This window comes from Triturus cristatus, chromosome 8 (genome assembly GCF_964204655.1).
Source record: "Triturus cristatus chromosome 8, aTriCri1.1, whole genome shotgun sequence".
Classification (NCBI taxonomy): Eukaryota; Metazoa; Chordata; class Amphibia; order Caudata; family Salamandridae; genus Triturus; species Triturus cristatus.
In genome coordinates this window covers 936,742,568-936,767,211 of record NC_140591.1, presented here as the reverse complement: position 1 = coordinate 936,767,211, position 24,644 = coordinate 936,742,568, and the positions used below count along the sequence as shown (strand labels likewise).

Genomic DNA, 24,644 nt, shown 5'->3' with positions numbered 1-24,644 from the left:
GGAACCAAGCATTTGCTATTGTAAAAATGTGCACGGATTGACAGCAATAAAAAGCGCAATGATACACTTTGAGGTAGTCTCCAACAGCTGAGATTGAACTGGATACTCTGCTGTTGAACTCTAATGGAGACACGGATGACAATATAACTCCAGATATGTTTTTATACACCTTATAATCCCCGAAAAAACCTTTGTCCAAGACTTCCATGCTGAGAGACTGGAATTACTTTTGCTGAAGCTCTCAAGCATGCATCACAATTGTTTGAGTCTATTATCACTGTTATGTTCAAGGGAACACCCCCACGCTTACGCGAGGGTGGTCCCGTCTGTGACCCGGAAGGGCCCAAGTAAATAAATGGGGGCTGGACCGGATGATCCGGGTCAGTGCACTGAAGCGCAATAGCAAGCGTAGGTGTGTGTTTTTACCTCCCTCCGGATCCCGGAGTGCATGCTGCCCATCTACCTCCCGCCGTCCTTATCAGTCCGATACCGGACACAACAACTGGCGACGAGGGGGTCTCTTCCGGACTCTCGCTACCCGACGGCTGGATCCTCGCTGCCTGACCCGCTCCGGTGGCGGCCGCCACACGGAACGCTAATCTTCGCACGTGCGTGCATATACGCGCGGCCTGTTCCGGCCGCCTTCCTGTCTTCTCCCGGTCCCCGGCCAGCGTCACAACTGCCGTCCTGCACCAAGCGCGCGTGGGAGCGCCCTCATCGACCGGCCTGCTGCCTGGTTTCGCCCCATCGTGTGCTGCATTGGAGGACGCGCCCCTACAGCCTACTCCTCCCGGCCAGTTGCTGTCTGTGTCCCTGCTGTGGATTGCTGGCTGTGGTGGTGGCATCGGTGTAGCGGTGAGGCTGCTGTGCGAAGGAGGGGGCCCGTGTCTGCTGATTCCTGCCCAGGGGGTCTTACCTGCTGCCGCCTGGTGCCACGTGGAGTGTGCTCATCGACGCTCGACGCCTGGTCCCTGTGGCCTGGCTGCTGGGTGCCTGGAGGCCGCATTTTGCCGCGGCCTGCGCCAGAAGTGCGGAGTTTTGGCCGTTTGTGACCGTGTCAACCCCCTGAAGCGCCTCATCTGTCGTCTTCAAGATCTGCATCCACCTGCCAGCGCCGAGATGACGACGGTGTCCCCGGTGGAAGCATTCATTGTGGACGGCCCGCCTTCCGCCCAGGCGGCCAAGTGGAAAGAGTGGCTGGAGCGCCTGGAGAATTATTTTGCCGCGGTCGGCCTCAAGCCTGAACGACATCGGCCCATGCTCCTGCATCTGGGTGGTGCTGCAGTTCACCGTTTGGCCAAGTCCGTGGTGGAAACCGGTCCTCCCCACACCTACGCCACACTCAAAGCGGCCCTGACCGCGCATTTTGAGCCCCTAGCGAATCCAGATTACGAACGTTTCCTCCTGCGCCAAGCACGGCAACAACCCGAGGAATCTGTTGATACATTCTATGCTCGTCTGAAAGAACTGGCTAGCACCTGTACTCTACCGGACACAGATGACGAGTTGCGGGCGCAATTCATCCAAGGCTGTTCGTCCGTGAAGTTGCGAGAAAGAGTCCTCGAACTGCCCGGAATCTCCATGGCGGATATTCTCACCATGGGCCGATCCAAGGAATTGTCCAAGGTGCGCGCCGCACACATGGAAACGGCCCTCCAACGTCAAGTGAAAACAGAGCCAGTCAACGCGGTGGTGGCGACTACCCCGAAGAAAACGTCCAAAAAGAAGCCGGAACACGGCACACCACCACCATCGTCCCGTACCTGCTACATGTGCGGAGGCCCGTACCCACACCAAGGTGTATGCCCGGCGCAAGGGAAAAGGTGCTCGGCATGTCGTCGTCTGAACCATCTAGCCAAAGTGTGCCGGTCGGCGGGACGTCAGCGGCAACAAAGTCGGCAGGTCAATGCGGTGGATGCCCCTCCACCCGAAACTGAGGAAGACGACATGGATGACGATGAGGACGAAGGCACGGTCCATGTAATTCACGCTTTACAGCCTGATGGATGTCCGAGACGAAGGGCACCGAAGTGTCACGTCAAGATTGCAGGGCATCTAACGCCGGTGCTGATCGACACAGGTGCGTCCATTAACATAATGGCCCAGTCCATGCTGAAATCCTTCCCAACTCAGCCCGTCCTGAAGCCAACGTCCATACAGGTGTTTGCTTATGGCTCCGGCACACCACTCACTGTGGTAGGCGTCTTCACCACCGACATTGCCCACGAGGCCAACTCCGTCCGCACCAAGGTGTACGTCACCAAGGAGGGTACGGGGATGCTGTTGGGCTGTCGTACGGCGGAACACCTGCAACTGGTGGTCTTTGCGTTCGCTGTGCACCTGGAGGATGTCGAGTCATTGGTGGAAGAATTTCGAGACCTGTTCAACGGCATCGGATGCCTGAAGGACCACCTGGTGCGGCTGCACATAGACCAATCGGTACAACCAGTTGCTCTCAAGCATCGGAGAGTAGCGTTTCATCTGCGGCCCAAGGTTGAAGAGGAGCTAAGGAAATTGGAGGCTGCTGACATCATTGAGAGAGTGGACGGACCAACCCCTTGGGTTTCCCCCATTGTGATTGCCCGGAAACCAAAGCAACCAGGTGAAGTCCGGATATGCGTGGACATGCGTCTGCCGAACCACGCCATCAAGCGGGAACGCCATCTGACGCCCACTGTCGACGACATCGTTGCGGAGGTCAGCGGATCGCGCTGGTTCTCGAAGATGGACCTTCGGGCGGGCTACCATCAACTCCTGCTGGACCCCGAGTCAAGAGCCATAACCACTTTCTCCACCCATGTGGGCCTGCGCCGCTACAAGCGCCTCAGCTTCGGGGTGTCCAGCGCGGCGGAAGTGTTTCAGGATACCATCAGAGGGGTGTTGGCTGGCCTCAGTGGAGTCATAAATGTCAGTGATGACATTCTTGTACATGCGCCGACTCTGGAGGAACACATGAACTGCCTACGATGCGTGTTCCGGAGACTCCAGGACAGTGGCCTCACGTTGCATCGCGAGAAGTGCGAATTCCTAAAAAAGGAGATAGCGTTTTTTGGATATCACTTTTCGCAACAAGGAGTGTCGCCTGACCCTGCCAAAGTTCGAGACATCCAGACGGCACCGGCCCCGACCACAGTCACCGGAGTGAGAAGCTTCCTGGGCATGGTCACCTACTGTGGTCGCTTCATCCGGAATCTCACGAATCTAACAGCACCTCTACGGGACCTCACGAAAAACGCCGCAACCTGGGAATGGGGCCCCAGTCAAGAGAAGGCTTTTCAAGACACCAAACACGCTCTGTCCGCCGAAACCACCCTAGCGTACTTTGACCCCACCCGGGAGTCTGAACTGTCGGTGGATGCCAGTCCCATCGGTTTGGGTGCTGTATTGTCCCAGAAGCAACTGGACGGGGAATGGGCCCCGGTTGCCTACGCGAGCCGGGCTCTGACAGAAACTGAGCAAAGGTACTCCCACATCGAAAAGGAGGCGATTGCGATACATTGGGGGTGTCGTCACTTCCACCTCTACCTATATGGGCAGCCATTCACGGTCCATACTGATCACAAACCGCTGATTCCTCTCTTCATGGGCGTGTCGTCTAAACCACCCCCGAGAATCGAAAAGTGGATCCTGCAGCTGCAGGAATATCAATTCAAAGTGGTCTACCGCCCGGGGACACAAAACCCCGCGGACTTCCTCTCCAGACATGCCCGGCCAGTTACCCGAGAAGAGGAGTCTGAAGCGCAGGAGACGGAGGAGTATGTCAGGCTGGTGGTGGAACGCTCCCGACCCCTGCCCATCAGGCTCGAGGACATCCTGGAGGCGACCAAACAGGATGACTGCTGGGAGTTGGTGATCTCCGCGATTGGATCAGGAAGGTGGCACTCCCTGTTGGAGAACCTGACACACCGCACGGATGATGCACAACTGGCGTTAAGGGCTCTTCACAACGTCCGGTCTGAATTGGCCGTGTCCCCCGAAGGATGTCTGATGAGAGGCACGCGTCTGGTTATCCCCAGGTCATTACAACAGCGAGTGGTGGATTTAGCTCACATTGCGCACCAAGGGGTAGTCAAGACAAAATCCCGTCTGAGGAGCAAGGTGTGGTTCCCTGATCTGGACAGTGTGGTGGAGAGGACCGTCCGGTCTTGCGCACTCTGCCAAGCGGTAGGCCCAGCGGATCCGCCGGCCCCAATCGTGACGGAAGATATCCCTCCTCACCCGTGGCACCGGGCGAGTGCCGACTTTGGGAGCCTACCGGATGGCCGACACATGCTTGTCGTCATTGACGATTTCTCAAAATACCCCGAGGTTGAAGTACTGGACTCCATTACGGCGAGCAACACCATACCTCGGTTCGAGAAAATTATGGCCAGCCATGGGCTAATCAAGGAGCTACGCACGGACAATGGTCCACCATTCGCCAGCCATGAGTTCTCTGAATACCTCCGATCACGAGGTGTCCGTCATGTAAAGATCACACCACGGTGGCCACAGGCTAATGGTGAGGCCGAGCGTTTCATGCGCACCCTGAACAAAGTGCTCCGGATAGCAATGTCTCGAGAGCAGAACATGGAGTGTGCCCTGTACAACTTCGTAAAGGAATACAGACTTACGCCTCACTCAACCACCATGGCCAGCCCTGGTTCCCTGTGCAATCAACGGGTGCTGAATGATGTTTTTCCCCAAGTGACACCATCCTTGCCTGCGTATCGTCAAGTATCCGAACGCCTCCGACAGAGGCGGGCCAAGAATGACCGAATGTCCCAGAGGCGCCATGCCAGGAGCAACGCGTTGGTGGCCGGTGAACGGGTGCTGGTGAAAAATCGACATCCACGAGGGAAGTTCTCCCTTCCGTTCGAACCGGAGCCCTGGGTGATCCAGACAGTTAAGGGCACGATGGTCACTGCCCAGAGGGGCCATGAGACAGTCACCAGGAACATCTCCCAATTCAAAAGATACCGGTGCCTGGCCCCACCAAGTGAGATGGTGCCAGAGCCTGAGGGTGGCGACCCGACGGGCGACGATGTTGACGAGGAGAGTGGTTCACCAGGGCCAGTCCCCTCACTGCCTGGGGCAGTTGTGGAACAGTCGCCAGGGGCGGCTGGAGCAGAAAGCCGTAGAGAGGCGAGCGAAGGTCGAGGTGGGCACAGATATCATCTCAGAGCCAATCCAACGGTGTCGTCTCGACTGAGAGGTTTTGTAATGGACTAGAGAACAGAAATGCAGTGTTTTTCCCGTTCTTTTGTCTCTCTCTCTCCCTCTCTCTCTCTATCTCTATCTCTATCTCTCTCTCTCTCTATATCTCTCTCTCTCTCTCTCTCTCTCTCTCTCTCTCTCTCTCTCTCTCTCTCTCTCTCTCTCTCTCTCTCTCTCTCTCTCTCTCTCTCTCTCTCTCTCTCTCTCTCGTTTTGAACTGGAGCAGTTTTCCAACCGGTGACGTGTTTTGTTTGTTGTGCCATGATAAAGGAGGAATGTTATGTTCAAGGGAACACCCCCACGCTTACGCGAGGGTGGTCCCGTCTGTGACCCGGAAGGGCCCAAGTAAATAAATGGGGGCTGGACCGGATGATCCGGGTCAGTGCACTGAAGCGCAATAGCAAGCGTAGGTGTGTGTTTTTACCTCCCTCCGGATCCCGGAGTGCATGCTGCCCATCTACCTCCCGCCGTCCTTATCAGTCCGATACCGGACACAACAATCACTAGCCCACTAAAAAGGAAACCAACCAGGGAAGACATTAGTACTTAAATGACCCTTAAAGAGATGTAAAATACCTAATGTGACGACGGGAACCAACCACATACCCGAAGATAGAGCATCTCACTTAACTGCGAAGACACTATGAATTAAAGACTGGGCTGAATTCGGAGTTAACAGAAACACCCCCACTCTCCTACTCAAGAAACCCAAATCATAGAGTGTTCAAGTGTACTGTCCACAGCCAACGGTAAAATTAAAAAGTCAACTAGGAGAAGTTCAGCTGCACTGCAGGTTTATGCCTTGCCAGTAAAATTAAAAGCTTCCCAATAACACGTTATTTAGATCCACTGCACTGTTAAACATACAATCGTACATTTATTCTTCCAGTGCAAAAGTCAAATTTAATGTAAAAAAATTGCCGCCTCACAGAATATCTGTTTTAATTACTTCACAAAGGAAAACCGCGCTTAATAGTTTGAAGGCACGGTCGTTTTTATTAGGTCTCGCGTACGCAGCGCATCCCCTGCTGCCGCGCGCGCGCGCCTTCCCCTGCTGCCGCGCGCGCGCGCCTTCCCCTGCTGCCGCGCGCGCGCGCCTTCCCCTGCTGCCGCGCGCGCGCGCCTTCCCCTGCTGCCGCGCGCGCGCGCCTTCCCCTGCTGCCGCGCGCGCGCGCCTCCTCCTGCTGCCGCGCGCGCGCTTCTTTAATCTAGATGTGACTACACCTTTTTTCTACCATCAGCTTTTCCTGTGTGTTGGTAACCTACTGTGTCTAGTACGCCTTTAGTGCGGCTCTCAGTTGACTGTCCGTATTGCACACATTTCGTATGGTTCAAGGTCTTTGTGGTCAATTCGAGGAGTTTGGGATCCATATTTGAAACCGAGATCATTGCCAGGCTGTTGAAAGGAGGAGCTATCACCGTTAGAGTATGAGATTAGATATCTACTTTGAGATGTTATTTTGCACGTGTACACCGGCAGAACCGGAGGACGTTATATGTACCTTTCATCCTCCGGTCTGAAAGAGCAGTGCTCCCTCCCTGCTGTACCCGTGCACACCCTGCAGGCGCCAGGTCCCGTGCAGGCTTAACAAGGGAAAGATCGGCGCCCCTGTTAATCTGCCTGCTAATGGTTTCCGACTGAGTCAGTGGGCATGTAAACTGTGTCCGGAGCATTGCCTCTTGGCCGGCGTGGATTGTTGCTGGCTGATGTCTGAGCGCACTCTGTGAATCTAAAAAGCAGCACGTCTCCGGCAGGCATTTGTAGGTGCTGACCTTGGAGCAGCTGTTCCCACAGCCTGGCCTCCATGCTTGTCCACCGTCTCTGCTCTTTAACAAGGCTGCCTGGCGCTGCATGCCAAGTGGTTTCAAGCAGGAAGCGCGCGCGCTGAAGGGGCCCTGCATGTTAAGAAGGTGCACGCTCCTGTTCAAGGAGATGGCGCTGCTGCTTTCACTCTTTTTCTCCGTACCTCATTTGATTTCCGCTGCAGAGGAGATAAAGCTCCGACTTGCATCTCACCAATACTGGATTTTTATCCACGTGTCGGCCTGTCCCATTACTCATGTCTGCCCCATGGTATATGTGTGTATGCGTGTGCCGCTGTGTACATGGGCGGTTTAGAGAGATGGATTTGAGTGGATTTATGCTGTTCCTCTGTAATAGGTTTTTAACAGAGTCACGATACTCTCGGTCCCACTATTGCCCTGGATGGGTCAATCGGTGGGAATCCATATGTTGGATTCAAATGCCCTCACACACCCTTTCAGGTGTCATGCTATATCATATGGGCTGCTCCTTGTGGGGTCGGCGGTGCAATACCCCACGGGCTCCCTATAGTAGGGGCACTTTGTCGGAGATCTTTTATCCAACAGCCGTATGGGGAAGTGCAGGTGTGGGGACAGAACTGTGTAGATGTGGTGTAGTGGTTAAAATAGGATTGGGAGTACCTTGAGGGACAATTTTTATTCTGGGGGGTCTCCTACCCTAAGTAAAAACAGTGAACGAGACACTCGCTTAAGTATTATATCTCATGTGGTGGTGTCCTCGTTAAAACGTGTGAGTAAACATGTTTCTCGCTGTGTGTTCAATCAACTTGCAATTCTTCAGGACCAAGGTAAGTGAACTATCTACATCTAGGGTTTGTGGCATCCAGTATTGCTCACGACATTAGTGTCTATTACTAAATGTACCTGTTTGTAACCTGGATCTACCTGTTGTGGGAGACAAAAAAAATGTAGCAGTATCATTCAAAGAGATGCTGTGCATCACAAGCATGGCCAAGGTTACATCGTGACTATAAAAAGTTAAAACGTGTGGTGAACGCAAAGGCGTTATGAGGACATCTAAAAGACAGTAGGTTTTAAAACAAGTGGTGAGTCTCCACAGTGAACTACAGTGACTGTTGGCCCCTGTGGAAAAACATTGTTAAAGCAGAAACACATAAGCCTGGACTCACCCAATTAGTATGGTCCCCAGGCATCAACAGTACCCGATGGACTCACGCACAAGGCATTGCTCCTGTGTGTGATGGACTGGTAAGGGGAAGAAAAACAATGTATGTACTGCAAACAAACTATCTGTGTATTGTTTTAATCAACATCTCATCCATTCAACATCGTTGGGTATCTAATCTGCAACGGATCCGTCATCAATGCGGCGGAATCCTTGCCCTACCAATGACTATGTGGTGGTTTAATCGAAGAGTTCACATCACATAAGTGTTCAATTGAAAGCTGAATTCATTGCCATGGCGTAATGATGGTTTAATTGATATTATTGAGTAGAAGGAGTTGGTTGATCACATAAGTTGACCTTGTATAACTGTTGTGGTTCACAATGATATCCGTGCCGAAACGAGTGCAGTTGGTCAAGACCCGTTGTAGCCCTCCAGCGACATAATGGTGTGTAATAGTATATCAATATGGTGGCTAACACAAAAGGGTTATGATCAACGCAAGGTCTCATCGCGGTTGGAAGAGAACTAACGTGGATTCATTAATATAAAAAGGGCTAGTGCGGTGCCTTATGATGAAAGGCTCAGGACCTCTAGGCGGGTTAATAATGGTGGTGCTGTTGATAATCATTGCATTTTGCTAGTGCCCCTCGTAATGAGAATCAAGGTACAGTCAAAATGAGATTCCTACCAGGAGTGGTGCATTAGGGAAAGTAAGTAAGGCAGATGTAGATCTTGTGCCAATGTTCGGTTTACGAGACTTACAGTGAGCTCGGGTTGTTTGCGGGGTGCGTGGAAGTGTCATTCGATAATCTTAGTGCCATGAAGGGACATCTACTGGCTCTGTGTAGAGAGTCGCTGACGGGGCGGGAAGAAAATGCCCTGCGTGTAGCGGTGATTGCCGGGGAGGGGTGCTAGAGAGTTTTCACAAAGCGATGCTCGCTACGCTGTCGGCTTAGGGCGAAAGAATCGCGTCATACATAAGTTAAACCCCTAACCCCATTGCTAGTCAGTACTCACGGTTATGGCAATGTGGGCATATCCCTCGACCTGCCCAATCCACCGGGTCCGGGAGGTGATTCGGTCAACATTCATTCTGGGTTTTAACCCATCATGGCTGTCACGTAGCCAATCGGATAAGAACCCCTCATCACGTGATTGTTCAAGCGATTTCCTGTGTGTATTGTTGGTGCGGGGACGGCGGCAATGTTTAAGTGGTGTACGCGAGTGGCTCTCAAGTGGGGGAAGAACATTAAATATTAAATTGATTTGACATCCGTTCATCTAGATAGAGTATTATAGGTGCCGGTGTGCATGTAGAAGGTAGATTTTATGTTTTCACCTATTAAAATTAATTATTAATGCAATATTATGTACTATAGCAGTTGAATGCCTATTGAAGGAAACATTAATTGGAGGGGTAGAAGGCGGATATGGTGAGACGTAATTGGAGTCTCATAGTGGCTCTGGTGGATATGAGTGTAGGCTATACATCATGATAGGTACACTAGATGGTCAGTGTTGTTTATAGGAAAGCATACGTTCACTGTGTCTGGTATCATCCAGTGTAGTAACTAATATGTGTACAAATTAATGTTTAGGTTTGTATGGCGCTCCATGGTATATCTTCATTGAGCCCTTTGTCATGTGTCGACAAACGGTGTATCCATCTTTGTTCTTTGGCGAATAGATTGCTCTTAGATATGTTGGGCGATGCTTCTAAGATTACCCATCTTATGGAGTCTGGTGAATGTGACTTCTCGAGATAGTGTGCACACATCTTGGTGTTATTTTTGTGGCAGCGGAAGTTGCTACGGTGTTCTGAAATTCGCAATTTAATGGGGCGAGTTGTCATGCCCACATAGTAGAGGTCGCATGGGTATGTGAGTAGGTAAATGCAGTTTGCGGTATTGCAATTTCATTGAGTGTGATGGTCTTATGGACATATGTGAAAGTGCACGCAGTGCATGAGCCACAGGGATAATGGCCAGTAACTGCTGGTAAGTGCCACAGTGTGCCCTGTTTGTTGGTGGCTTTCATTTTTGGTCTCGTGTGAATGAGCATGTCTTTAAGGTTTCTTGAGCACTTAAATGCAAAACGTGGTTAGTCGAAGTTTAGGGACCCTGTGTTAAGTATGCTCCAATGTTTTTTTAGTACTCTAGTTAGATGGTTTGAAGCTGGAGTAAAGGTCGTGACACAGGTGAGTTTTGTTGTCTCATTTTTCACTCTGTGTTCTAACAGGCTTTCCCTGTTGTTGTGGCGCGCTCTTTTTCTGGAGAGAGCAATGTGCTTAGGGGGGTAATTTCTTGCTGTGAGGTTCCTTCGAAGGGCCACTGATTCAGCTTCGTAATCTTCCACTGAACTACAATTTCTCCATACTCTTAGAAACTGACCAAATGGTAAGTTTTCCTTCAGTGATTTGGGGTGATGACTACTAAAGAGTAGGAGGCTGTTGCTGTCGGTTCTTTTTTTATACATAGTTGTAGTCAGTTGGCCCCCCTCAATTTTAATAGTGAGGTCTAGAAATGGTATATGGGAGGAAGATGCTGAGATGGTGAAATTCAAGTAAGGATTAAGGTTGTTAATCCACCTGAAAAAATTGTTGTACATCTCACCCCTACAGTTTAGAGAGATGTCTGCTGGTCTGGGTTCATGAGGGCTTATATTTATGAATGTATGCGTATTTTGTCCTGTGTACAATGGTGCCTTTGTATGTTGGACTATGTTCATGTATGTTGTGGGTCTCTGTACGCACAGTACACTAGCCAAAGTTTTTGATTTTTTCAATGTTTATTCATGGACGGGAGGCCAGATTGCTCCCCTCCAGGTCTGAGGGGCCTGTTGTAATTTGGTTGCCTCTCCTAACGGGAGGTCGGTGTGCTGGAGGAGGTGGCAATCAGTAAATCGCCATAATGACAAGTGTGCATTGTGGCGAGGGTGTACTGACGGCCGGCGTGGTCTGTGTCCGGCAGGAGGGGAGGTGATGGCCTTCTGCACTGACACATGTTCATTCCGACTGCACGGAGCTGCCTTGCAATTCCTGTTCGTGTTTCACGTCTTCGTGCTCGATACCTGGACCCCTCACCCCACTCCAGCCTCCAGGCCAGTGTGACTTTGTTTCACATCGGTTTCGTAACAGCAGGTTTGCGGCTCTTCTTTGTTCCATGACTGTCTTCTGTGGCCTTTGTACAGACTGAACTCCGACCTTCTTGCCTACCTGCAGCGGGTTCGGAGGGAGGGAGCTCTTTTGACTAATGCAAGTCTATGTAGCGCCTAGCAAACGAACAAAAAGTGAAAAACAAAGTTGCAACAAGCATTGGCATAGCCAATAGGTCTCGCCTTTGGGACCTTATAAGCCTTTAGCCATGCAACAGTTGATGATGTTGCACAAAGGATATTGTGCTGCATAACTAAATACTTATAAGGTCACAAAGGCGAGACCTATTGGCTATGCTAATGCTTGTTTTGTTTTATCTCTGAATGCATGGATTTACCCACTTCTATCCTGGCTATAGTTAAATCTAGTTTTTTTTAAAAATAACTGTTGTACATGAGTCAGTTCAGTCATGGCCCCTACCCACACTAGATAGCGGTAATAAATAGCGTGTTACAATCTGAACCTCTCCAATTCTATATTAGAGTTGTCATAGCAAGAGGAAGGGGAGGAGGCCACAAAAGTTGCTTTTTCATTTTCACTCTCCGAGGAATTTTTGCTTTCTGCTGCACGGATTTCCTTCTTTAACAAAACCCTTTCTCCATTGTTGCCACTTCCTTATGGACGTCCATCCTACTGCCGTGCAGAATCCGAAATCGCCAGGTTTTCAAAAAGCAGTAAAAAAAAGTCTGTTGTCTCAAGTGACAAAAATGCTCCCACATAGCTATAGCTCATTGATAAATCACAATGCCTACAATAAATGTAGGCTGACCTTAACTTAACACTAATGCACACATTCAATAATCTCTCAAATTAAAGTGAATTACTCATTGCCACGGTGCTATGTATTTATGTATGCATATATTTCTCTGTATAAATATCATGCATTTAATGCTTGATTTCTATCAAATTCCCACCTTACCCCAAAGCATTGTTTACTCTGCATTTTTGAGAGGGTACTAGGAACTGAATTCGCTTCATGTGCACTCCCTATGGACACTCTTGTCCACCTGACAGTTTACAGGCCTTTTATCTTTCCGTACAGCTTCTGCGAAAGCAGCCGCAAAAGCCGGAAAGTCATTATATTACTTTTTCTTTGTTTGGGCACTTCATTTAATCCGCATTAAAACTAGGCATAGCACGCTGGACTTTTCTCACCATCCTTATATTTTTCTTTTCCATTTCAGAACCGTGAGCCCCTCATGCCCTCGCCACAGTTCATTAAATCATATTTCAGCTCTTTCACCGATGACATCATCTCTCAACCCTTATTAAAAGGAGAGAAATCCGACGAAGACAAGGATAAGGAAGGTGAAGCAGCAGAAGTCAAAGAAAAGTGAGTATGCAAAAGTGGTAATTTTACCTATTTAAAACAATTTCTTTGCAGTAAACTTGGGATACTGACAACAATTTTCCCCTGGATGATTGTACCTCACATTATGTCTTGGTTAGTCACTCTTTTCATGGGAGGGCAAAAGGGGTCTTCCTTATCTTTGTGTGTTTGTCTTTCGGTTGCTTCATTAAAGTGTTACCTACCAGACCTCCCAGTACAGCTGCACTCCTGTTGACATTTTACAACCTTTGTTGTATTTTGCTGAATACATTTTTCGAAGCATTTCTGCAGAAAGGTGTCGAGGTCAGGTTTTGAAAAGCTTCTTGGATGGATTATCCAGACCTCTACTTGGAAATAATTGTGCAGAAGGGGGCCTCCTTATCTTGGTGTGTTTGTCTTTAGATTGCTCCATTAAAGTGTTACCTACCAGCTCTTTCAGTATAGTTGCACTCCTGTTGACATTTTCCAGCCTTCCTTGTATTTTGCTGAATAGTTTTTTCAATGCATTTCTGCAGACGGGTGTCAAGGTATGTGGGAGGTTTTTAAAAGCTTCTTGGACGGTTTAGCCAAACCCCTACTAGGAAATAATTGTTCAATGGCATGTGTGGCTGTCGATAAACATGCTCTGCATTCTTCTGCCATGTAGTGTTGGGTCCGGAGTTGTGCAAGTTGTTAATCTTCGAAGAAGTCGTTTGAGTCACAAGGTTGAGTGACTCCTCCTCTAGGTGGCAATACGCATGGAAATTGTCTCCATTGTTGGATTGTATTTTCTTTGCCATCTGTGCCTCTGCTCCGTGTTCTATCTTCAATAGTATTGTTGTCACTTGTGCTTTTCCTTCTGCAATTCTCATCTAAAGCTCTGCCCCTTCGACATCGTTCGACCGAAGCTCCATTTGTGTGGTGCCCTTCGGGGGCCTACCTTCTCCCTTGTTACCAGTCTTCCCAAAAATGCTTCACTGGTAAAGGAATGCACACCCTTTCGGTTCTGTGCGCGTTGCCATGTGAAGTACCCGTACACAGACCAACACTGTGTGTGCAACTTCTGCTTGTCCCCTGTGCACAACCAAGTGGTCTGCGACACCTGCAGATCCTTCCGCTCCAAAAAGATACTTCGGTATTGTATTGTATTGTATTGATTCTTATATAGCGCTGCTGTGACCCTACGGGTATCCTGGCGCTCTGATATAGCACAAATATTACCGGTGCGAGAGATTAAGCAGGTTGGAAGGGTTAGGCTTTCGGAAAGAGCTTGCCTCCTCAAAATGTCCTACAGAGCCATCAATGAGAGAATAAAGAGATTCAGGGTTTGATCCTCAAGACAACCACAGAGGGTCTCCTTGCTGGCTTCCTTTCAAAAAAGGAGTTTAATTTTCTCAACGTTAAGTCAGCACGCACACCCGTTATATACACGCTCCCCAAGGTCCACAAAAATATTTCAAACCCTCCGGGCCGTCCCATTGTTTCTGCCTGCGGTTCGATCTTAGAACCACTGGGTTCTTATGTAGATTTCTTCATTAAAGACTTTATCCCCACCACTCAATGCTTTGTCCGAGACTCGATGGCAATGATTAACATGGTTGAGCATCATCCTTTCGATCCTTTGACTGAAACTCTGTGTACTATGGATGTTGAGTCATTGTACACTAATATCCCTCAGACTGCTGCCCTTCTAGTAATCCAAAAAACACTAGACTCACGTCCACGCCCACATGCTGTCCCCAGCAATTTCATACTACAGCTTCTTGAACTTTGCTTAACCCGTAATTTTTTCAGCTTCAATAACACCTTCTACCAGCAGATCAAAGGCACGTCAATGGGGGCCATTTTTGCCCCAAATCTGGCAATACTCTTCATGGACCAATTAGAGACTAATGTCATTCTGACTGCCTCCAATCCGTTCTTCCCAGGCATCGTGTTTTGGCGTAGATACATCGACGACATCTTCATCATTTGGAAACAGCACGTCGATGTTCTACGCCAATTCTTACACTGGCTGAACAACAACTGCTCTGGTTTATCTTTCACTACCACCACTGACACCGCCTCCATAGCATTTTTAGACCTTACGATTTTCCATGACAATGGTGAACTACTCACACGCCTCTTCCGTAAGCCCACAGAACGCAACACCCTATTAAACTACACCAGCAATCACCCTAGGGCTCTAAGGGATTCATTGCCTTACTCTCAATTTTTGAGAATAAGGAGAAATTGCTCCTGTAGGGTTGATTATTTCAGAGAATCTGCTGTTTTGGCCTCCAAACTAAAAGACAGAGGCTATCCTAAAAGAATCGTAAAAAATGCTTCAAAAAGAGCTTGGTATTGTCCCCGGGAGGTGCTTTTGACTCCTAAACCCAAAAAAGAACTGCAGAGAATTGCCTGTGTGACCACTTTCTCTTTGGTATCCAACAAATTGAGAAAAGCGATACTACACCACTGGCCCATTCTAAATGCAGGGAATCTCACTATTGATAAACCACTATTTGCCTTCAAAAAAAGCAAGAATCTGAAGGACCATCTAGTCAGGGCTGCACTACCTGTCGCTCCCAATACTACCCTCCTTGCCAGTTGGGGTCTGTCCCCCATCGTTGGTCATTCCAAATGCGGTTCGTGCAATGTCTGTGTGTTCACCATTGAAGGAAAAAGTTTCACATTTGATAACATTACAGTGCATTGTCAAGCTTTCACAAATTGTAATTCCTGCAATGTCATTTACCTTATCCAATGCCCTTGTTTGAAGATATACATCGGACAGACCACCCAAAAAATCAAGACCAGAATCTGTCAGCACAGAAGCCGTATCCGATGCAATACACAGAACGCCCCCCTGGTTGAACATTTCACTGAGGCCAACCACAATGAGGACGATTTGCGCTGGACGGTACTCAAATCATTGAAGTTACCTCCAAGAGGTGGCAACATGGCTCAACTTTTAAACAGAGAGGAACTTAAGACAATCATTCTGTTCAATTCTATCAACACTGGACTCAATAGAACAGAAGACTGGACATCCTTACTGTAATCATGTGCGATTTGTGAATCACCTGTTTTCCTCGCTCCAGTCACTATAAGTTGGCATGACTACCCCCGCTGGGACTCCATGCCTAAACCTGATTTGTAAAATTATGCAAATAATATTCAGCTGCTTTTTTCCCCTTGTTGACAATTGCTATCATCAACCTCCAAGTCAATTGTGTTCATTTTATTATGTGTCCCTTTGTTTTACGGTTTGTCAACTTCCAGTGACAATTGTCTATTCCTAAAGCATGCTCACGTAGCCCCTCACCTTCCTCCCCATTCCATCATGGCCGCCGGCCTTTCCCGATCCCCATCATAGTCCTCCCTTGCTTTCGCCCACTCCCCGGGCCCGCCTTAAAACACCCACAGTCCCGCTTGTTCCTTGCTATCACGCCGAACGGAAAAGCAGACCCGTGCTTCCTCCGGCCGCCAGCTACTCATTGAGAGGTAAGCCTTGATCCACACGCCATCCGCCAGAGCGCAAACTATGTGCTCCCCCATATAATCTCCTTATTTTAACTTTCTCCCAGCTCCGGTCCCGCCTTGTCTGGCAGCCCAATCCGCTGCATAGACTGTCCACCGCAGGCCCTTGAACACTCGGTTCTGGCCCCTTGCGCCCTGGTTTTATTCATAAGGTAAGCCCTTTCCTACGACGGCCCCGGAACTTACTAGTCGATTTTGGTTGGGGTCCCGTCAACATTATCCTTTCCTTTTCCAGCTCCAGCCCTCCTGATCGGTTGGCTGTTCCAGACGCCCTCGTCAGGCTTTCACGTATTGCCGACGAACTCCAGGCACCCATTGAGCTGCCCCTGGCATTCACCGAGCCTTCCCAGTTCCACTACGAGCTGGCTCCCAGGTTAGCACACACCCCGCCCCCCCTTTTTTCCCCCCCCCCCCTTTCACACCTGAACCCGGTTCCCTAAACTTCACACGGATCCCGCCTCGTCAGCACTAACTTGCTCCCAACAGCACGGCGCCACCCCCTCCGTCCCACCACCATTGTTTTCACCCTCCTCTCTCGGTAGGACACACATCCATTCCTTGTCTAATGGGTTACGCGTCGTTAGCATCTTTCTCGAATTGTAATTCCTGCAATGACAGACCACGCATCGTTAGCATCTTCTCTGATTGATCCATACGGGCACTCTTCACGTCCCCACCTGTTTCCTCACCGTCCTTGACCTCCTTGGTCTTGTCTTCACTTTGTGCGTCACTGCACTGCACTGCAACAACGCTGCCATTTCCTTCCGCATGTGTACCCTCACATGTACATGCACTCACCCTCTTCACGTAGCGGAATTTTACACCCCTCTAACGGTCTCCTGACCAGTTTTGTTCGCAGTAAGGTGGACTTGCTTTATTGTTTATTTACCAATTTTTTGTTGTTCCTTTTTCCTGTCTTACTACCCTACAGGCTCCTTGACACTTTCTATCAGGCAACAGTTCAATTCCTAGTCCTGATGATGATCCCTTAGTATTGAGAGCTAGGGATCGAAACGTCGACCTATGTAACAAACACCACTATTTAACCATTGTGACAAAATGAGTGTGCTGTTTGTTGGTTTGAGCTTACATAGTATTATTATGTAAATGTAAGCCGCCTTTTGCTCTCTCCCCTCTTTTTGCCTGTTGTTTCCTTCCTGCATCTATACCACTTATACCTTCTTTTCAAACGCTCGGTACAGGACTGTGCCGTTCGCCATCTTTGTTGTGCCTTGTATTTTGCCCATCTTGTTACCTCACTTGAATAAATATTCCTCTGTCCGGCTGGACATTGGAAGAACCTCCATAGTGCTCATTGTAGTCTATGTTGAAACATTCGAATTATTTCCTTTTATGCCAAGGACCTTTGTTCTTCAAAATAAATCAATGACACCCCAACATCTTTGATGATGAGCATGTGCAGGAGAAGCCATTGATTGATGAGTAGGGGGCCTTCTCTTTTGAAAGCTCGGGCTCCGAGCTTGAGGAGGACTTTGAAGTAGAGGCCATTACTCCAGCTCAACAAACTGCGAGTAAACCTCCCCCTGCTTCTTCCACTACCATAATCCTACAAAAAACATTCGGCACTGCTGGTCTCAAAATCTCAGGTCCCTGGGCCACAAGTGCTATCTAGCCAGGGTCGGCACCGAAAAAACGCTACGGACGCCCCGCCTTTGAATTCTGCACCGAAATTGCATAATAAGTTGAAGCCAGCTACTTGGGTTTCCTCGGACCGAGACCACCAACCGACATCTAGTCTGTCTCCGGTACAGAGCAGAGAACCGCCATCTTCCACCTCAGCACCAGTGCGCAGTCTACCTCGAAGCCGAAAGCTTCAGAGCCAAAGCAGTCCAAGCCGACCTAGAAGCTCTGTTCTGACACACAGGTAGAACTAATCCTGCACAAGTTGCAGGAGAAACTGGACACGCGCCAGAAGAAAATTCATATCCAGACACATACTGGATGTATACTGGCTACATCTTCCTCTCCTTCACCACCTAAAAGGAAGATTACTTTTGAAGAAGCTTTAGACATGTCAGAGCCTCCTAAAAGGAAGACTACGGACAAAGCTACAAGCCCTTCACCTCTTCCATCTCCCATACCAGCTGCCCCAACATCACCATCATCCCCATCTCCAACACTTCCACACCGTCCTGCACAACCATTTTCTCCAGGAGAGCCAGTACAAGACTCACCACAAGGGTCTCCACATTCCGACACTGGTGGCCATGGGGGTGCCACAGGGAGATGACCCTTGGTACAACTATGACACGGATCCCCCTGCTGACACGGATCCTGTTATTTATCCTGTACGCCCTTCTCCTCCTGAAGATACTACCTCTTACCTGGAGGTTATAGCGAAGGCTGCAGCTTTTCACAATGTGGAGTTTCATAAAGAGCCTTTTTAGAGGATGACTTTCTCTGTAAGAGGCTTTCCACCACTCATAGGGCTACTCCATATCTGCCCATGTTAAAAGGTATGCTTTGACATAATGTGGACATATTTAAAGACCCTATTAGGGCTAGGGTTGTCGCGCCTAGAGTAGATAAGAAATACAAACCTGCATCATCTGAAACTATTTATATTATGGGACAGTTACCATCAGACTCACTAGTTACCTCCACAGCACGCAAGCGTGCCAACTATGAGGCCACTGGAGATACTCTGCTCCCTGAAAAGAGAGTAAAAGGATAGATGCTGCTGGTAGAAGAGCTGCAGCTCAGGCTGCCAGTCATTGGTGTATTGCCAACTCGCAAGCTCTCCTAGCACGCTACGACAGAGCCCACTGGGAAGAAATGGAAGATCTATTTCAATATCTCCCAGAGAAACACAAAAAACACTGGTAACAGTTAGTGTCTGAAGGTGAAATTATCACGAACACTTCCATACGGTGTGCATTAGGTGCTGCAGACACTGCAGCCAGGAGAGTATATACTAGTATTTTACTTCTGAGACACGCTTGGCTTTGAATGCCCTTTGGTAAGGAACATCTGTTTGGTCCTCAGGTGGATTCCACATTAGAAAAATGTAAAAAGATACTGAGATGGTGAAAGCTATGGGGGCACTTCAAACATCTTTTTTGTTGCTCAGGATTCTGTGGAGCACCAAAATCCACCTCTTCGGAGGCTTCTACCTCCCAACAAAAGCAGCAAGGTCAGGGCTCACACTCTAAGGGCTACTACTGTGGCTCCTATAGAGTAAACCACACTAAAGGTAGAGGTAAGGGTGGCTCTCCCCGTGGAGCAACACCTTCTACCAAACAGTGACTAACATATCCTTGTCCCTGATCACATAACACCTGTCGGGGGCAGAATTGACAGTTACCTACCCACATGGCAATCCATCACATCAGACAAGTGGGTATTAGCCATTATCCAACATGGCTATTGTCTAGAGCTCATTGCCACACCATACAACATTCTACCTTGTGTTCACAGGATGTCACACAAGGATCAAACTTTACTCAAACAGGAAGTTCAAGCTCTTCTTTAAGGTGCTATAGAGCGTGTCCCTCTTCAACATCATGGTCCTGAGGTTTACTCTCTGTATTAATTCAGGTCAGATCTCTAAGGCCAATATTCGATCTCAGACCCTTACACAAATACATCCAATCAGAACGCTTCCACATGGTTACCTTACAGGAAGCCATTCCACTTCTTCAACAAGGCGACTTTATGGCAACACTAGACTTAAAGGATGCCTACTTCCACATAGCAATACACCCAGCTCCTGGCAAATATTTATCATTTGTCAATGCAGGCAAACATTACCAGTTTAAGGTTTGCCATTCTGGGTAACCACTGCACCTCAGTGTTTACCAAATGTCTAGCAGTGGTCCCAGCATATCTCAGAAGACAAGCTGTCTACATATTTCCAAACCTGGACGACTGGCTTATCAAAGCTTGCACTTTTTTTCAGTGCCAACAAGACACTCAGATGACAATAGATCTTCCCCCCCAATTTGGGGTTTACTATCAAAATCCCCAATTGTCACTTACAACCATTGCAGATTCAACCATACTTAAGAGTAGTCCTGAACACAGTCAGAATTAGCTTACCCCAATCCCTTAAGAATTCAAAACTTTCACACAACACTGTTTCAGACCAACCAAAAACTCACAGCGAGGGTGGTCCTGCTTCAGCTAGGGATGATAGCTTCTTGCATTTCCATAGTTCCCCACGTAGGATTGCATATGTGTTCATTAGAAAAGTGTCAATGCTGGCTAATCGGTGGTCACAGTCACTGGGTCAGTTGAGAGATCTAATGTTGATAGACCGCCACACTCGCCGTTCTCTGTAATGGTGGAACACCACCAACCCGTTGAAGGGGCGGGATTTTTCAACTGTGTTCCCCAGCTCACTCTCACAACAGACGCATCAAAGATGCGATGGGGTGCTTACTTCCAATACCTCACAGTTCATGGCCTATGGGATGTCAAGCACCAATTTCTCCACCTCAACTACCTAGAACTTCAAGCTGTTCAGCTAGCATTGAAAACTTTCCTACCTCACCTAACTCACAAAGTTGTCCTAGTCTGGACGGACAATATGACAGCAATGTATTATCTTCAAAAACAGGGGAGTGCACCGTCTATACAACTCTCACAACAGTCTCAGACCATCTGGAATTGGGCTCCACATTCACCTGTTAGCAGAATACCTTCCGGGAACAAGCAATGACTTTGCAGACGTGCTCAGCATGATTCAGTAAAAATTAATTAGTTAATTAGGTAGTCACAACAGTGATCTTAATTTCCTTGAACTCAAAACAAAAGAAGGAAAAACTCATACAGTGCAATAATACAAAAAATGACCCAAGTTCATTTTTAGTTTTTTAACAAAAATAAATTTGTATTTTCAATTTCTGAAGTAGTGAAACAATACACTTTACATTTCATGTACGGCAACATAGAACTACTGTCTTCTTTGGAATCTTATTAGCAGTAGTTAATGACATTTCTTACAAACAAAACAGAGCCCACCACATGTTTGGCTATATATTGAACTTAATCCATATAAACTAGAAGAATTTTTTAGGCCACCAATGCCTCTTAGTTATGTAAGAAAATGTCGCAGCGTCGACGTTTCGGTCTCACTCTTGAAGAACAATCACAGAGACCATCCTCAGGACCGAAGTTGCACCATGAATCTATTAAAATATATACATACATTCTATTAATATACTTGAGTTCACAAATTTGTAGTGAATATACACGAAAGGAAAACAGGTGTGATCTGTTCCAACCACCCAAAGTGTGGTTGCTTATTTAAAATTCAGAAGTGGTAACTTGACAGAACCCAACACCTATGCACCACACCAAACTAGTCTCCCATGAATAGTGCAAAACATAACCACCAAATGTCTGGTAGCGACAAACTCAAAATCAAAACTCATAAACTCACTGCAATGAGAAGTTCAGCCTGTTCTAGAAGTTTTATCAGCATATATACAGCGTTCCGTGAGAAACACAATCCTGGTGTCAAACAATCAACAGAGGACATAGTTACTTAACACACCTTCAAATACTGTGTGAGTAACATGTGGTGGAAAAAACTACTATTGGAACATACTATTGAAACATACCGGCAGTTACTCGCCGACAAGACGGCAATACTCGTCTCCTCCGTAATAGTCTGAGGAAGCAACAATTAAAAACCAATCAGTAACAGATTCCAATGTTCCCGTCTAGAAATAAAGATAAATCAATGTCCCAAAACGAGGCGGAATTCACTTACAATTCAACGTCTGATTCTGGCAGCTCTGAATTCTGCCTCTCACTCCCCAGGTCAGTCGAGCACCGGATGCACGCTGTCTACGGGATTTTAACTCCAGCGGCATGCTGGTCTCAGTATGAAGAAACACACATAAGTCGGCCATCTTAGAATGATATTACTTCTAATAGGCAGAAGTCCTCCCAATTAAAATCCAATCAGAAATGAAGCTAAACAGACAGTACAAAACCATAGGAAGTACCCAATCTGGTAACAGCAAGTGTTATACTAATACGCTGGCTACGCGATATATTAACTCCAGCGGCATGTTGGTATAAATACGAAAAAACGAAAAAACGAATCGGCCATCTTGGAGTGATACTATTAATAGACCGAAGCTCTCTCATTCATAATCCAATCACAAACAGAGCCAAACAGGCAGTACAATACTATTGGAAATGACTAATCTAATTACAATATATGTTATATTTGTATGGTATTACAGTCCCAAAACTAAAACGTAAAAAAGAAAGAAACCAACATAAAGAATTGTGTCGGCCATATTGGAACAGTATACATTGCTAACACAGGGTAATGGAAGTCATTGATAAAAGGCACGAACAGGTGTCACATTAGAGGGTTGACAAGGTTTGCCATTCCACAAAGGAATTAAGTCCCCTTTCCACAGTTTTGGCTGACCAAATCCACCTGTTTTCCTTTAATGTGAGCAAACGATCTACATTCAGCCTACGTTTGTTCATTTTTACAGTTTCCAATACAAACCATTTCATTTCAGAGGGTAAATGTTCCTTAGTTAAATAGTGTTCAACCATTGGTGCTGTTTCTATCCTACATCTAATTCGTGATTGGTGTTGGATAATTCGTTTTTTCACCTCTTGTGTAGTTTTGCCAATATAGTATAACCCACATGGGCACTCTATACAGTAGATGACATTTCTAGTAAGGCAATTTGAATGTTGTCGTATTGTCCACTCTCTTCCATTCAGTACACATGATTTGACTACTGATGTAGTAGGGCAAGCAGAACAATGACCACAAGGATAGTGGCCAATGATCGGTGGTAGACCCCAAAGGTTTGTCAAAGTGCTCGGGGTAGATTCTTTATATGTTTTTACGAGATAATCTCTTAGATTTCTCGCACTTTTAAAAGCAAAACGAGGTAGTGACATTTGTGGTTCAGCTTTCTGAATAAGGTGCCAATTCTTTGTCACTATCTTTTTAATAGAGTTAGATTCACTTCCAAATGTCGTGACACAAGTGATCAACTCTTGTTCTAGTGTTTGCTTGTCTTTGGTCTGTAACAATGCCTCACGATCGTAGTACCAAGCTCTTTTTAAGGAGCGTTTGACCAACCTGTATGGGTAACCTCTCATGACTAATTTAGTCTGTAAGATCTTTGCCTCTTTGAAATAATCCTCCCGTCTGGTACAGTTTCGTTTGATGCGTAAAAACTGACCAAACGGGAGATTATCCCGTAAGTTACGTGGATGATGGCTTGTGTATTTGAGTAACGTGTTCCTTGCGGTTGGTTTTGTAAAGAGACTTAATGAGAGCTTGCCCCCATCATTCCAGATCCGAAGGTCTAGAAAATTAATTGATTGGACATCATGCTCCATGGTGAATTGTAAATGACTATTTATTTGGTTTATCCAGAGATGGAATTCTTGCAAACTTGTGATAGAACCCTCCCAGACAAGAAATACATAGTCTATATACCTAAGATACTTCTTTATCTGATCTTGGAAGGGATTGTTGTTGTATATCACCTCTTCCTCGAATGCTGCTACATAAAGGTTCGCTATATCTGGGGCAAAAATTGCCCCCATTGCGACTCCTTTCGTTTGTCCATAGAAATCGCCATTAAAAAGGAAATAGTTCTGTTCCAGTGCAATTCTTGCGCACTTTGTGATAAAATCAGATGGTACCTGATGGGGGCGTGACCTTTGTTCTAGTATATCATTGATCACAGATAATGCCTCCCCTTGGGGTATGCTTGTATACAAGCTCTCTATATCCATTGTAACAAGGATATTCTGTTCCTTATTAAATGGCTGTCCCTCCAATCCAATTATCACATGGGTACTATCTCTGGTGTACGATTTGGTCAAAGGCACAAATGGTTTTATAAAAAAATCCACATATTCTGCTAATGGTTGTAGAATAGATTGGCAACCTGCCACAATTGGTCTACCTGGTGGTTTTTTATCATCCTTGTGGATTTTTGGTAGCGTATGAAACGCTGGTATTGAGTAGTTACTTTTGTTCAGATATTCAAATTCTTTTTTATTTAGCCACAAACCTTCACATCCACAAATAGTGAGATCTAAGATCTCTTTTCTGATCCTATCCGTGGGATCTCTTATTAGCTTCACATAATGAGTGGTATTATTCAGCTGTCTTAGGGCCTCAGTATCATAATCAGTCTTATTTTGTATGATGATACTTCCGCCCTTGTCAGCAGGTTTGATAACAATATCATCCCTGTTGGCAAGGGTTTTGAGAGTGGAATGCTCCTCCTTTGAAAAATTATATTTCACATAATGTTTATTCTTAAACATCTGTTCGATTTCCATAAGTACCACATTTTCAAACGTGACCAGTTCCTTTGGGATCTGGTTGGTAGTCGGATAGAACGTAGATGGACAACGTAAGCCTGTAACACTATAGTTTGTGGAGAAGGGAGTTTTACTAAACAAGTATTTTAGGCGGATAGTTCTGAAGAACTTAAAAGTGAAATAGCAGACCTGGAAAAACAAATCTTGGAGGACACATCTG

General features: G+C 47.1%; 1 protein-coding gene across 2 annotated transcripts in view; it reads left to right on the top strand.

Annotated features, from left to right (window-relative positions):
• The window catches only part of TOMM70 (translocase of outer mitochondrial membrane 70), a 252,001-nt gene that overhangs the window by 74,045 nt on the left and 153,312 nt on the right, over positions 1-24,644 (top strand). For both annotated transcript variants that reach the window (XM_085622469.1, XM_085622468.1), the window contains exon 5: positions 12,489-12,637. In XM_085622469.1, coding sequence (XP_085478595.1) covers positions 12,489-12,637 — 149 coding nt within the window. The remainder of the gene's footprint in view (positions 1-12,488; positions 12,638-24,644) is intronic.